Source organism: Lycorma delicatula, chromosome 13 (genome assembly GCF_047948215.1).
Source record: "Lycorma delicatula isolate Av1 chromosome 13, ASM4794821v1, whole genome shotgun sequence".
In the NCBI taxonomy this organism is placed as follows: domain Eukaryota; kingdom Metazoa; phylum Arthropoda; class Insecta; order Hemiptera; family Fulgoridae; genus Lycorma; species Lycorma delicatula.
This window is the reverse complement of record NC_134467.1, coordinates 34889213-34905587: the sequence shown is the minus strand read 5'-3', so window position 1 is coordinate 34905587 and position 16375 is coordinate 34889213. Positions and strand designations below refer to the sequence as shown.

General features: G+C 30.8%; 1 protein-coding gene across 1 annotated transcript in view; it reads right to left on the bottom strand.

Annotated features, from left to right (window-relative positions):
• Nucleotides 1–1088: 1088 nt before the first annotated feature.
• The window catches only part of LOC142333750 (uncharacterized), a 30657-nt gene continuing 15370 nt past the window's right edge, over nt 1089–16375 (bottom strand). The window contains exons 3-6 of the mRNA XM_075381221.1: nt 13047–13192; nt 8908–9198; nt 4174–4852; nt 1089–1585 (exon numbers count right to left, since the gene is read on the bottom strand). Of these exons, the coding sequence (XP_075237336.1) occupies nt 1550–1585; nt 4174–4852; nt 8908–9198; nt 13047–13192 (1152 nt within the window). The 3' untranslated portion in view covers nt 1089–1549. The remainder of the gene's footprint in view (nt 1586–4173; nt 4853–8907; nt 9199–13046; nt 13193–16375) is intronic.

The following is a 16375-nucleotide window of genomic DNA, read 5'->3' as shown; positions in this document are numbered from 1 at the left end:
AAGGTCTTTCTATTAATAAATTTTACGTCATGTTTAATAAATCTAACAGATGTATATATTTTATTTAATGTATTTCGTTGAATAATGAGTTCACTTAATATATTTTGTATGAAAAAGACAAAAACAAAGATAAACATATGGAAATTGTATGTAAAAAAATATATATATATATAGTTCAGAAAACATATCACTTCTCTTATATTCATAGATACACGCTTATTAAAACATATTGTAAGTTTGTATGAGTATGAGTATATATATATACAAATATATATGTTTTTAAACAATATAATATTAGTATGAACTGGGCATACGTATATCTGACACACATTATATAAACATTGAAAAGAGGAAAAGAAAATCTTATATGGTTTTTTGTAGTATTTCCTTTATTTTTCCTTTAAAAAGGAATAAACATGGAATTATTTACGATGTTATATTCCCATATAACATATTTTTAGTTTGACATGTTACAAAAATCAAATTTCAAGTTTGTCTTTTTTCATTTATTCTGAAAAAAGTATATATATACCTTATTTAATATGGATGACTGAGAAGTATATTAATCACATCTTTACGTTACACAATGATAACATTGTAAAAAAAAACACAATTTCATTTTCGTAAGAAACAAAAACATACACACTCTTACATAAGCTATATTTTTTTTTACAAAAAATTGATAATTAAGAATATGATTTGAAAATGAATAACTTTAAATATTAAGAAATATTACAGGTAAATTAGGATTGTTATGTAAGCTTTTCCTTTATTTTATTCAAGCAGTCGTATTAATGGAGGATTTTTTGTATAATTTTAACCTCAACATGTTTTCCTATATATATAGGAATTTTATACACTAAATATATATAGGTATTTTTATTTTATATACCTAAAAATAACATTATATAATTTTTAATAATCTATAAGTAAACTGACCATCATTAAAATTAAACTTGATGTAGAGATTCAATATTTATTAAGATTTTTAATTTTTATACGAATTCAATTTTATATTTGTTGATAGTAGGATAAATATTTAAAGATAATGCTGTCCTTTCTTGGGTTACAGAATGATATAAAAAAAACTTCAAAAATAATTTTGTGTATTCATAATTAATGAAATCATATATTTAATTATTTTAATTAATTAATAAATTTGAGTGGATTGAATTTTATTTTGTACTTCTACATATTAATTATTAAAATATTATATATATATATTATAACATATATTTCCATTTAAGGGTTTGTAGCATCCACTATTAGTATAAAGCAGGTTTTCTCCGTTGAAATTTTTAAAAATGCTTTTATATTTTAAAGTAATTCCTCCTTTTTTTAAATATTAAAAATTAAAACTAAAATTACTATTTTTTTATAATATTTATGAGAAGAACAGTAAAACATTTTTTTATCATAGCATTAGATTAGATTAGCCGTAGTAATTAGTTTTTCCTTAACATTAACTTTATATTATAATTTTCCCTTTGAACACAAATTTTTATTGTTTTTTATCAGGTATATTCTTAATTTTCATCACCAACACCATTTATAGTATTATAGAATTTTCTGGTTTATCAAAAAACTGAAAAAGAAAAAAAAAATAATTAAAAGAAATGTACATATATATAAAATACCTTTTTGTTTTGTTTAACCTCCGGAACCACCGTTAGGTTATTGCCTTAGAGGATGAGATGAATGATTTTCAGCGTGTGTGAAAATGCCATACCTAAATGGGATTCGAACCCGGGACCTCCGGATGAAAGGCGGAGACCCTACCATTTGCGCCACAGAGGCCGACTATATATATAATACCTATTACATATTAAAAACTAATTCAGGCACCCATAATTGAATGATATAGTTACTGTTAAGTAATCTCCTTTAATCAGAATTCTCCTGATTTCAATTCCAATCAGTATGGCATTTTTCATAATCTACAGAATTTTCATTCCATATCTCTTCGTAAAAAAGGGCTTTGACCTAATTCGGGGGAATTAATTATCAACCAAAAAAGTGGTAACCCATATGGTAACTTATTTTTAAATTAGAATGTGACATACGCGTATTTTGAACCTGATATTATTTTTAAATCTCAACGGTTTTTTAGTAGAGAAAATGAAAAGTATTGCTATTGATATATTTGAACGACGTTTAATTTTAGGAAAAAATTCTCTTCACTGGTTTTTTTTCTAGAACCGATACCAGAAAATTCCATAAAAATAATACAATTATAAAAATATATAAAATAATTAAAGGATCTGCCTTAACAAAAATATGTAATTTAAATTGTTTTCTGGTTTTTTATTTAATTCCTACTTTTACTACAGTAATATTACTGTAATATTTTGTAACGTCAGAGAAGAGTAAAGTGTTAAAATGTATTTAAAGTGGTCGCTCAAATTAAATACGGTGTGTTCACGCTTTTGGATTAAATAAACAAAAAATATTATATTTAAATAAAATGATAAATATTTTAAATTAAGTTTTTGATAAATTTCATGCAGACAGAATATATATATTTTATTCCGGAATATGTTTTTCTGGTGAATCTATTCATTTGTTCCCGAAAATACATTTTTTTTATATCCGTTTTTATTTTCTTATATTTTCTTTGTTTCTTAATTTTATGTGTGTATCAAATCCCCAAAAAAGTACAGAGTGATTCAAAGAAACGGGAAATTTAAAAAATTAAATAACGTTAATGAAAAATTTTTTTTTAAAAATGCATTTTATTTCATGTAATTTTACAAAAGTTGCCATTTTATGATACATACATTTTAGTTTATTTTTTAAAGACGACATCTTGCAGGTGACCTCCTCTTCTACGTAAACACTCACGAAGTCTCTTCGTTAAATTGTTCATGGTTTGACGTAACGTCTCAACTGGAATTTCCACAGTTGCTTCTCGGATCATTGCCTTCAGTTCTTCCGTTGTAGCAGGTCAACTGTGGAACACTTTGCTTTTAAGGTGACCCCACAAAAAGTAATCGCAAGCTGAGAGATCAGGCGATCTGGGAGGCCATCTAATGTCACCGTTTCGTGAAATGACCCGTTGTCCAAACAATCGGCGTACAGCTACTATCGATATTCGTGCAGTATGTGACGTTGCTCCGTCTTGTTGAAACCAGGATGTGTTAAGAATCGGTGGAAATCTCTTTTGTTGTTCCAGAAACAAAGGTTTCAAGCACGGCTACGTAACGAGCCGACTTCCCTGTACCCGTTGTCATCCTCAAAAAATAAGGGCCTATAACACCGTAAGATGACATAGCACACCACATGGTCTTTTTCTGGCTGTGCAACGGACGCTGGTGTAGCTGCGTAGGGTTTTCTTGTGCCCAGTATCTGAAATTTTGCTTGTTAACAAATCCACTGAGGTGGAAATGCGCTTGGTCTGACATCCACAGTTCGTGAACAAACTCTTCGTTATCATTTATCTTCTGATGCATTACGTTACAGAATTGTCCTCGCACAACTGCATCGTTCGGTTTCAGTTTCCGGACGATCTGCAACTTGTATGGATGGTATTGCAAGTCCTTCAATAATATTCTTCGAACACTTGAACTATGCAATTGTAAAGATGGTGAGAGACGACGGATTGACCGATGTGGACTTCGTGCGACAGCATCTTTTAAACCTTGAACATTCTGTAGTGTACGGACGGTTCGCTCACGGCCTGGAGGTTTCTTTTTCATTGCCGAACCGGTTTCCTCAAAATTATATATCCGTGTTTTAATTGCATGTGCTGATGGAACACGGTCGTACCGTCCCAGATTAAAATGACGGCGAAATTCTCTACGCGCTCCCTCCATACTGTCATTGTTTTTGTAAAACGCTTTGATAGCAAATGTACGTTGCGCACCACTCCAAGGACCCATGACAACTAAATGGCAGGTTAGGTTAGAGAGGCTGGCGCCACTTATCAAGTGGTACCAATCGCCCACAGCTACCAACACAACTTTCAAAATTTCCCGTTTCTTTGAATCACGCTATATATACAACTAGATACATTTAAGATCTTTGGGGGGGGGGGGGGTTTGTTGACAAACCGTTATTATTAGGGGTGATAGGCATGCAATTGATCGGTTTGAAAAAAGGAGTCTGGTAACGGTGGACTAAATTGACTCCCCCTGAAAGTATTAAAGGAGATCAATATAAATGTTGTATAATTACCTCATCCGTTTTATTATCTCTTAGCAATTTCTCAAGTTGTTTTATATTTAATTCATTATTTACTCCGTAATTTAAAAATTCCTTTAATTTATTCATATCCCATATCCTTTCAAATTTTGGTTTAATTGTTATAGATTTTAAATTTTCTATTACAGCTTTTTCATTATCATAAGAATCATTAAAATTACGTACAAATATTATAAATAAATATTCGTATATTTCAATATTATCAGTTGGTTTAAGAAAATGAATAAGAGTAAAAAAATGAAATAAATCTTTCATGTTATAAATTACGTTTCGATATTTTAATCTTTCCATGATATATCCTAATTTTTTACAATCAATTCCTGCGTATAAATCTAAATCTCTTAATCCTTTTGATACATATGCCATACATATTTCATCATTAAAACATAATTTCATTATATTTTTTAACGTTATCAATTTGAACGAATCTTCTTTTGTTCTTGCATCAAATAATTCATACGTTAAATATCCGTATTTAATTATATTAATAAATTCTATAATTTCTGTTTCTCTTATCATATCTTCAGAGTCAAGAACTTCATTTAATAATTTTAATTTCCAATTATTATGAAATGAATCTGTACATAAAACATCGTATATTTTATATAATTCATTATATGTTGTTGTTCTATCAAGTTTTCTTGTTAATTCTCTGAAAAAGAACACAATTGAGTAATTAAACATTTTATTCAGTCCGTATTAAGTAATTAATACATAAAAATTGGTCGTGAAATTTCAAAAATAATATTTACACTTATAAAATCATATTTTACAACCTTGAAAATTTTTATTTAATTTTTTAATAACTTTTTAAGAATTCTGTTTGGTTATTAAAATGTTAAACTAGTTAATTCAATAATAAATTATAAAATTGTATTCGAATAATAATTAGATAGATATGTTATTAATTTTAATGATAACGTCAACAATTTTTCAACTACATTAAAAAAAATAAAAAATAAAATACGAGGATATTATCTGTTATACGACCGGTACTCTTTTTTCAGACATTATTTATGAATTATTTTTCTTCCAAATATTCTCTGATTTTTGAACTTACGATCATCCGAACACAAAACTAGCACTTACCAACTCGAAGACACTTGAGTGTTTGCAGTAAAGCGGGGCAACTTTTAGTTCATATATTTGTGTCACCAAAAAGAACAGTATTACAGCTTAGTGTTACACGGAAACTAAAAGAAAATCTTCTTAACTTTACAAAGAAATTTATACTATGTTCAGTGTTATCCTAGTAGTGAGATTACAGCGTGTGCGATGATGTTAGTACAATAATGTACCGGGTAACCGCCGGGTTGGTCTAGTGGTGAATTCATCATCGCAAATCAGGTGATTTCCAAGTCGAGATTTCTAAGGTTCAAATCCTGGTAAAGACAGTTATTTTTATCAGATTTGAATAGTAGTTCATGGATACCGGTGTTCTTTAGTGGTTAAGTTTCAATTAACCACAAATCTTAGTAACGGTCGACCTGAAACTGTACTTGACTACACTTTTTTTACATCCATACATATCATCCTCTGAAGTAATACCTTACGGTCCCAAAGGCTAAACATAAAAAAGAGAAGTAATATACTGAGTGATTCTGTTAGTGCTCAACAGGATTTATATAATACTTTATCATCTATTGTGATTTTTTTTCAACAGTGATATAACTATATAAATATAGCTGCCATGTAATTCGTAAATAATTCGATCCAGTAGGTGAAAAATGGAAACATCATACATAAATCAAATCATAAATGAAACGTAAAATATCAAAATATATAATTGATATGTGTAATATTTGAGACAGCCAATTAAAACACCACTCGGTTTGTTTAAAACCAGGATAGATGTTAATTTTTTTTTCTGTGTGCAGAACGAGGTGTCGTTACCAGCAAACAGATTAAAAATTACAAAATTACTATAGTAAATGATTATAAATTAATAATTAAACTTTATCTTAAAAATTAAAAGAATGTGTAATGGTATGTGCAAAATAAAATTAAAATAAAAACAAGATTAAAATTTTAACATAAAACTATAAAATTTCAGTACGTAAAAAAGCAAAAACATATTACAGTTTTAATCAAATATTTGGATCCAGAAGATGCACGGCCTTAAGAAAATTATAAGAAATTAGATACAATCGATACATTGATGTCTAGGATATTCTTGATGTTAACATTTAGTATAAGCTTCGACGCAATTCCACATAATAGACACAGTCCAGAAAAATGTAGCGTACCCTGAGTTGGCAGTCGCAACGGTCACAGATGGGTCACAGATATCATGAAGTGTCCATAAGTAATGTTCCTTATTCGCAACTGACAAAAGTAACCTTCTCTCGATGGTTATTCCTGTATGAGAAGCTCACCGTGATAGAATGATTTTAACTGGATGAAGTTTATTATTAAAGTACCATTCTCTTCTCTTTACCACCCTCTTCAGAAAACAGATAAGATAGTTCGAGAAAACGTGATTACTGAAAGTAGGCTGTAAACAGCCCTCTATTTTGCTTTACGATCATTCATTGTCTGAAATTTCAATATGATTAGGGATTCAGCAAAAGCTCAAGTTAATTTACGTCATAGTCTAATGTTCGTACTTGTAGAACACCGGATATAGTCCATCACAAGGCATCCTCAAAACTGGTGTAGTGGTTGTACGGTGATATTCTATTTTAATAGTAATCAACGTGAAATGTGGTGCTATAGGAGAATGTTAAAAATCAGATGGGTGGATAAAGTGACAAATGAAGAGGTATTGCGGCAAATACATGATGAAAGAAGCATTTGGAAAAACATAGTTAAAAGAAGAGACAGACTTATAGGCCACATACTAAGACATCCTGGAATAGTCGCTTTAATATTGGAAGGACAGGTAGAAGGGAAAAATTGTGTAGGAAGGCCAAATTTGGAATATGTAAAACATATTGTTAAGAATGTAGGATGTAGAGGGTATACTGAAATGAAACGACTAGCACTAGATAGGGAATCTTGGAGAGCTGCATCAAACCAGTCAAATGACTGAAGACAAAAAAAAAAAGTAATCAACGGGATTTAGCTAATAAAAGCAGTGTGGTGAAAACATAGCAGTCTGCGAGTTACAGCGATTTCACTTGACACTTTATTACGATGGGGTAATAATTTTTTCCACTTTGACGCCTCTTTGGTAATAATCAAGATTTAACTCAGTACATCTCGATAAACCATTTTTGTATTTTTTTCAACATAAAATTCACGTGAATTATATGTTATTAGGATTCATTAAATCAAAGTTTCTAATTCTATTTTTTTTGTAAGTGTTTTGAACAGAAATACTGAATACGAGTTGTGTGAGAAAAGTAATGACTGGTAACACTGCGAGTGATCTGACAACGATGTGTCTACCGGTTTGTTCTAGACCGGTTTGTTCATCCCTTCCACATGCTCAGTACGAGTTTAAACTCCTTTCAGCGAACACATTATTTTTGACAGCGTCTTCAGTGACGTTAGGTTTTTGTTGTGTGTTACGAAAATGGAGCATCGAAATTTAGAGCGAAGTTGTGCAATCAAGATTTGTGTTAAACTTAGGGAATCCGCGTCTTTGACCTTTAAAAAGTTGAAACAGGCCTATGGGGAACATTGCTTATCATGAGCACAAGTTTTCCGCTGGCACAAATCATTTTTGTCAGGCTGAGAACGCGTTGAAGGTCAACTTCGCTCAGGGAGACTTTCAACTTCAAAATCTGACGAAAACGTTGAGCGTGTGAGGGTTCTTATGAGATGACACCGGCGTTTAACAATAAGGATGATGAGTGAACAGTTGAATTTAAACATTTTCACCGTACATCAAATTTTGACAGACAATTTGGACATGCGAAAGGTTTGTGCAAAATCGGTGCCGAAAACCTCACAACGAAACAGAAGGACAATCGAAGAAACGTGTGCGTTGAACTTCTTGAGAGGATTGACAATGACCGAGAATTCTTCAATTCTGTGATCACAGGTGATGAATCCTGGATATTTGTGTACGATCCTGAAACAAAGCGGCAAAGCGAAGAGTGTCAAACTTCGTCATCTCCTCGACCGAAAAAATGCCGAATGAGTAAATCAAAGATCAAAACCATGCTGACTTGCTTTTTTGACAGTAGGTGTATCGTGCATAAAGAATTTGTTCCTCTAGAACAAGTCTTTTACAAAGGTCTCCTTGAAAGGCTCAGGAAGAGTGATTCGCGTGAGACCAGACACTGCAGACAAGTGGATGCTCCATCATGATAATGCCCCGTGTCACACGACCATTTCCATCAGGGAATTTTTGACCTCAAAACGCATTCCTACGGTTCCTCAACCCCCTTATTCACCTGATTTGAGTCCTTGCGACTTTTTACTTTTCTCGAAATTGAAAAATGTCTTAAAAGGACGTCATTTTGGTACTCTGGAGAATATTCAAAAGACTGTGACCTACCAGTTTAAAGCCCTACCAGTTGAAGCCTTCCAGCGCTGCTACCAGGAGTGGGAACAACGAATCCACCGGTGTGTAGCTGCCCAAGGGAACTACTTTGAAGGGGATAATATTATTGTTTGAAAAAAATAAAAGCTTTGGTAAGTAAAAAGTCAGTCTCATTAATTTTCTCACACATCTCGTATGTTCTATTTCTGGTTTTTACAATTAAGTTATCGAATTTTTCACTATATAATATTAATAATAGGAGTATACACACATACCTTTTCGATCCAAATATTATAAGTAATTTTACATAGGAGTAAGGACATCCTACATCTTTCATAATTTCCGTATCATATTCCGATTTATCATTGTACGGTTGTTCACTAGATGTTAATTTATTATCTGTCCAATTTATGTAGTCTTGTAAAAGATCAAAATATGTATCATCCATTTTTATTATATCAGGCATCGATTTATATGTGTCAAATTTATAAATAATTCTATCATCACAAAACTGTTTCCATTTATCCCAGGATTTATATTTCATTATATTTTCAACTGTATTTAATCTAGTAAAAAAAAAAAAATTATATAGTTGATTCGTAATACTATTTTATATATATATATATATGTGCATCGGGTGATAAACGAAAAATATACGACAATACAAGGACATATTCTACTGGTGAAAATAAAGAAGAAATTTCATACACAACATAGGTTTATAAACGCTTGGCATGTGAGTGTTGTTTCCTGATACGAATGCGTCGTGAGTCAGGGACAGAGCTCCCTGGCTAGACGGTCAGGCGAGCGAAGCGAGCTTTCACCGACTGTTATCATATAATATAAATGTTTGAATTATGTTTTAATAATACTTATACTAATTTTTGTGTTTGTTTGCAGGTATGTTTCAACTTAATATTTCTTTTCAATATCATAATGTAAGTATTAAAAATTATTTTTGATAAGATTTTATAATTTCTATTATGAAATCCCATATAATGTGCTAGACTAACAGAAAAACACTCATTTAACCTTCAGTATTATTCGTCAAAAATTTAACACAACTCGCGCATTGTATTTTATAAAACAATGACAATGTTTAGTATTTATTGCATGAATTTTAGTTTTAGTTAGACACGTTTTTAAAAGAAATTAATGTAAATCTAGTAAAATTGTATTACTTAGAAAAAGATTTTAGGTCCTATTTGACCATATGATGTTTTTATCATCATAATTAGACTGTGTCTAATTTATAATTCTATATGTAATCAAATTTTTAATAAAATATTTGACTTAGTTCTACATGACATCAGTAATCATAGGTTGTACTTTGTCCAACATTCTGACATATCTCCAATTAAATTCCAGTATCCCGAAAAGTAAAAACTTTTCCTGAAATCGAGTAAAATATATATTTCACAGGGAAACTATTAAGGAATACAAATAAGGTTAAAAAATCATTTTTGCGCTGAAAGTAAAAAAAAATCAAACAGAAGGTAAACTAACGCGAGATCCCACAGATTAATAAAAGGTTTAAAATAATTTCCTATTATAAATAATAATAATAACTCTTAAAATGCAATTTTAAATATATACATATAGTACAGGCAATTTGTCATCAAAACAGGCTGTATTTGAAAATCCTTCCTACCGATTGATCTTTTGTCTATGTGTTAGGGGTGATGAGGGAAGCTTAACTCCAAAATTTTAACATCCCCCTCCAATAGATTTTTGAAAAACTCAAACATTTTTTGAAATGTGTTTTTCTCTGAATCTATGCATTTTAGGGAACATTTTTTCAACAAAAAATGTAGAGGACATTCTCCTCTACAATTAATGTCTGTAAAGTTATGCCGTATAATTTGAAATTGAAATACTAGGTGGCGCTGAAATTGTAAAAAACGTGTTTTTCGGTTTTTTCACCGGAATAAAATGTTTTTCGTCTGTATTGCATTTGGAAAAGTTTTTAATCTCAAAAAAAAACAAACAACTTTTATTACATTCCAGAGTTATAGCGGTACAATGGTAACGTAGCCGTCCTATTGTTACTGTAGCCGGGGAGATTGGCATTGTTTAGCGACTAGACCGGTTGCCCAATTCACAACATTTTCACACTTGCACAAGCTACAGCTCACCAGATCTTGACGTTTGAACATCTATGGAACCCATAAAACCGGACGGAAATTTTTGGAATGTTAATGTTTGTATGTACGTGTTTTCGGTGTTGGCCTTTAAATCACCATACATCTCCAGAACTACTTGACCGATTTTGATTAAACATGGTCATATCACTTCTATATATGGGGCATTGATGCCATTAAATTTTCAACTTAAAATATAAATGAGGTGAAGCTGTAGAGCAAGGACACCCACAGTATCTCGAAATTTCGCCTAATTAAGGTTATATTTTTCTTAGGCACACTTGATAACAATTAAAATATAACGATATTTGCAAAATCGCATCCCCATTCCAAAAAAAAATTGATTCTGTCGTAGTCGTCATGATGTGCTGTGACGACAAAGGTGAGCGGTAGAATTAAATAAATGAATCATATTTAAAGTGTAAAAGTGAATCAGTATCTGGTGCGTTAAGTTTCGCGGCTACACCATTCTGCTAACCGTACAAGTGAAATTTTTTCTTTGTAAGTTCTGAAATGACATTAGTTAATGCGAGCGTTACAGATTTAACAGCGAAACGGAAAAGTCCTACGACTTTTTTGTCAGTTTTTTACTAATTTTAATATAAAAAATGATTCACGAATGTAAAAAAAATTCAGGACATTTTTTACTAAGGAGAATAAAGAAGAAAGTTTATATAAACATAGGTTAGGAAACACTTCGTTAGTAAATTTCGTTTGACGAAACATTTAGCCTTGATTTCAGCGCCTTAGATAAAATTAAAACAGATTATAATTCTTGGGATCAAAGTAAGGAAACAATTTTGTGGTTTTACATGAAATCTGAACTGAAAAATTGAAAAAAACATCCGAGAACTATATATTTTACATATTTTTTTTTAAAATTTGGGGTAAAATAAAAACGATTCAGGACGAAAAACACATGATTGTATGATATAAAATAACTGATATTCGTTAATCGGTTAAGAACACGTAATAAGTTTTAAAAAACTTATAGATAATTTCATTCTGAATTAATTAATATAAATAATGTCCACAGAAACTAAATAAAAACGTATAATAGTTTTGATGTTTATTAAAATCAAAACAATAAAACATAAAAAATTTGTTTTTGGTTGGAAATAATTAGTCGCAAGGTTTTTTAATGAAATTAAAAACACAGTTAATATAATTATATAACGTTAAATATTTTTCTCCATACTTTTTAAAATAAATTATAAATAAATATTACTAAAACCAAAATAAAATTTTATAGGAAATCCAATTTATAGAAATTAAAAGTGAAATATTTTATGAAGAACTGTGAAAACGAATAATTTAATTCGTTAGTTAACAATAAATATAAGTTTTCGGATTAAATTAAAAAATTTAACAATTAAAAAAGTTTATATTAATGATTATATATACAAAATGATTCGCGAAGAATGTAATAAATTTTAAAACATGTTCTGCTGGTGAAAATAAATAAAAAATCCCTTTCGGCAGGACGGAAGGCTGAGGTATATTTCACCAGTGCTAAGTAGGGGATAAAAAAGATTTCCACCTTAAAGTTAAGAAAAAATTCTAATTTACTCAATACGACAATGGTTGCATGTGAAAAAACATTCACATGTTTAGGATATGACAAGCTCCATACTTTCACAATTCCAGCAAACTTTGCTATCCCTTGCCATAAGGGTTAGTCATATCAAATATTGTTTCAGACAATTAGTATGAAAACCTCGCATTTTTTCTAAATGTGACCTTTGACCCCTGGGGAGTGTGGCAGGATGCAAGGGTATTTTTTTCACGGCAATCCCCCCACACTCTTTCACCATAAATTTTCATCCAAATCCACTCTTTTACTAGTAAATTTACCAGTAAACGCCGTGCATAGGAACTTCGCGTCCTGCCTCTATTCACGTAATTCGTTATGAAACGTCCAAGGGAGACCAGTTGTAAATCATTCATTAAATGAAATAATAATTTTTTTTTATTTATAACAAACAAAATAAAAATGGCTAGGTCTCGACTCATTTCACTTGTGTACGCTTTTGATGGGTGGCTTTCACCTTTCAAGGAGGAAACGCAGGGTAATAGACATTTCACCTTCTCGAAAAGACTATTTCAAAGCGCTTTGAAAACAGTAACACTCACCCATTCAAGTGTCATTTTCTACATCTCTTTAATAGATAATGATGCAAATTTATTTAATCTGTAACTTTTAATTAAGAAAGAAAAATTATACTTTTACCATCATAAATATTTTCAGTTGAGTAAAAATTAAAACAACAAACCTTCCCAATTTACTTGTATATTTATCAGTAACTTCTGACAGTAATGATATAAAGCTATCAAAATTCCAAATACTGTCTTTAAATGATTTAAATATTTCTTTCACTCTAGGTAACTCCATTTTCCATGATTCTATCTCCTTTGAAACCTTAAAAAAAAAATTTGACACCGTTGTAAATTAGTTTTTTCTTTCTTATAAAATAAATAATATTAGTTAAAAATAAAAATTCTTGCAAAGTTTTGCATAACATGACCAACAATTCGTTGTTGTATTTTGTTTCATTTTGAAAAATTTCAACTCATTTTAATATAAAATTATATAAAGGAAATTAATGATCAGATAAATAAGTAACAGAAATAAAGTAAACTTAAACTAAAATAAAACTGTACTCAAAATTAATAATTTAAAAATAATTTTATTATAATACGACAAGAAAATCAGTGTAGGTTAATAATTACCACGCCCTTATTATATCATAGTAAGAAACACACTGGTTTTCTGAGTTTAGCGCACTACATACATTCGATTAACGAGTAGACCCTAAACACAAGCATCAATTCTCAACTCACTCACCAGGGTTACTAACTGTATAAGCGGGTATAAAAAATATCCCTCTACACAGTCAACATAACCTCAAATTGAGGTTATGTTTTCTGTTGTCGACCTTAAATCGAGCGTCCAAGAATAACTCACACATCCTGATCCCCGTAAGGGAAGATACCCTCCTCCACCACATCCGTTCCGAGACCTTATGGGCTTTACTGAAAGTCATCTTCAAAACGTCGGCTCCAGTTCACCTCGCTCAGGACACCACCGTTGTGAATGCCACGAGTGAAATTCCCATCGGTGTACTACTATTTAACGAACTCAAAACAAAACACATCTTACCAAGTCTTAAGTAAAACTGAAAGGGTTTAACTAATCAAAGTAATTTAACTACCTACCCGTAGAAGGTAAACGTAAGTTCAAGACGTAACACGAAACATAAAAATATTACACGAAACCCAGTAACATTGAAACAAAATAAAGGAGAAGAGATTCAGTGGAGATCTGAGAGAGTGAAGACGTGTTGTTTGAGCTTTGTTTTTGTCATACGATTGTTTTAGTTGTTCGTTTATGTAATTAGTTGTTTTTGCGTGTTTGTAAAGTTTTTCAGAATTTTCTTCTTTTTTTTTATCTTTTATTGAAGTAGATGTTATTTAAAGAAAACTTTACTTAAGAAAACATGTTGACATTAACCTATATTTATACGAATATTTTTGAAGAATGATTCATAAAATTTATTCCCTACCTCTAAAAAATATATGTGTTAAACAAAGATGGTACACCAATATATAATACGAAAGGTAAAGTCGATAGATGGGTGGAATATATTGAAGAGTTATACGGAGGAAATGAATTAGAAAATGGTGTTATAGAAGAAGAAGAGGAAGTTGAGGAGGATGAAATGGGAGAAGCAATACTGAGATCTGAATTTAAGAGAGCATCAAAAGATCTAAATGTCAGAAAGTCTACTGGAATGGATGGAATACCTGTAGAATTACTGCGCAGTGCAGGTGAGGAAGCGATTCATAGATTATACAAACTGGTGTGTAATATTTATGAAAAAGGGGAATTTCCGTCAGACTTCAAAAAAGGTGTTATAGTCATGAAACCAAAGAAAGCAGCGGAAGAGAAATGTGAAGAATACAGAACAATTAGTTTAACTAACTCATGCATCAAAAATCTTAACTAGAATTCTATACAGAAGAATTGAGAGGAGAGTGGAAGAAGTGTTAGGAGAAGACCAATTTGGTTTCAGGAAAAGTATAGGGACAAGGGAAGCAATTTTAGGCCTCAGATTAATAGTAGAAGGAAGATTAAAGTAAAACAAACCAACATACTTGGCGTTTATAGACCTAGAAAAGGCATTCGATAACGTAGACTGGAATAAAATGTTCAGCATTTTAAAAAAATTAGGGTTCAAATACAGAGATAGAAGAACAATTTCTAACATGTACAGGAACCAAACATCAACAGTAACAATTGAAGAACAAAAGAAAGAAGCCGTAATAAGAAAGGGAGTTCGATAAGGATGTTCCCTATCTCCGCTACTTTTTAATCTTTACATGGAACTAGCAGTTAATGATGTTAAAGAACAATTTAGATTCGGAGTAACAGTACAAGGTGCTACGATTAGTAAAATAAAGATGCTACAATTTGCTGATGATATAGTAATTCTAGCCGAGAGTAAAAAGGATTTAGAAGAAACAATGAACATCTATGCCGTTCATTGTTTTTTTTTTTTTTGTTTCATGATATCGCTATGTAAGCATGACGACACTTGTGTGAGAGATATGGAAATATAATTTTTTCTTTAGCCGAGAGTAAAAAGGATTTAGAAGAAACAATGAACGGCATAGATGAAGTCCTACGCAAGAACTATCGCATGAAAATAAACAAGAACAAAACAAAAGTAATGAAATGTAGTAGAAATAACAAAGATGGACCACTGAATGTTAAAATAGGAGGAGAAAAGATTATGGAGGTAGAAGAATTTTGTTATTTGGGAGGTAGAATTACTAAAGATGGACGAAGCAGGAGCGATATAAAATGCCGAATAACACAAGCTAAACGAGCCTTCAGTAAGAAATATAATTTGTTTACACCAAAAATTAATTTAAATGTCAGGAAAAGATTTTTGAAAGTGTATGTTTGGAGTGTTGCTTTATATGGAAGTGAAACTTGGACGATCGGAGTATCTGAGAAGAAAAGATTAGAAGCTTTTGAAATGCGGTGCTATAGGAGAATGTTAAAAATCAGATGGGTGGATAAAGTGACAAATGAAGAGGCAATTAGATGAAGAAAGAAGCATTTGGAAAAAATATAGTTAAAAGAAGAGACAGACTTATAGGCCACATACTAAGGCATCCTGGAATAGTCGCTTTAATATTGGAAGGACAGGTAGAAAGGAAAAATTGTGTAGACAGGCCACATTTGGAATATGTAAAACAAATTTTTAGGGATGTAGGATGTAGAGGGTATACTGAAATGAAACGACTAGCACTAGATAGGGAATCTTGGAGAGCTGCATCAAACCAGTCAAATGACTGAAGACAAAAAAAATATATATATATATATATTTTGTTTCTTGGTTCAAACTTTAAAAAAAATCATAAAAAACCTTTCTTTTTCTTCATTACTTAAAAGGTTATTAAAATTAAAGTGGTACTGACATATTTATTATATTTTGGACCCAAAATGTGAAAAAAGTTTTTGTCATTACCTCCATAAAAGTTATACTTTATTTTTTCATTATTTTTCTTTTAAATTATTTTTTTTGTTAAGGAT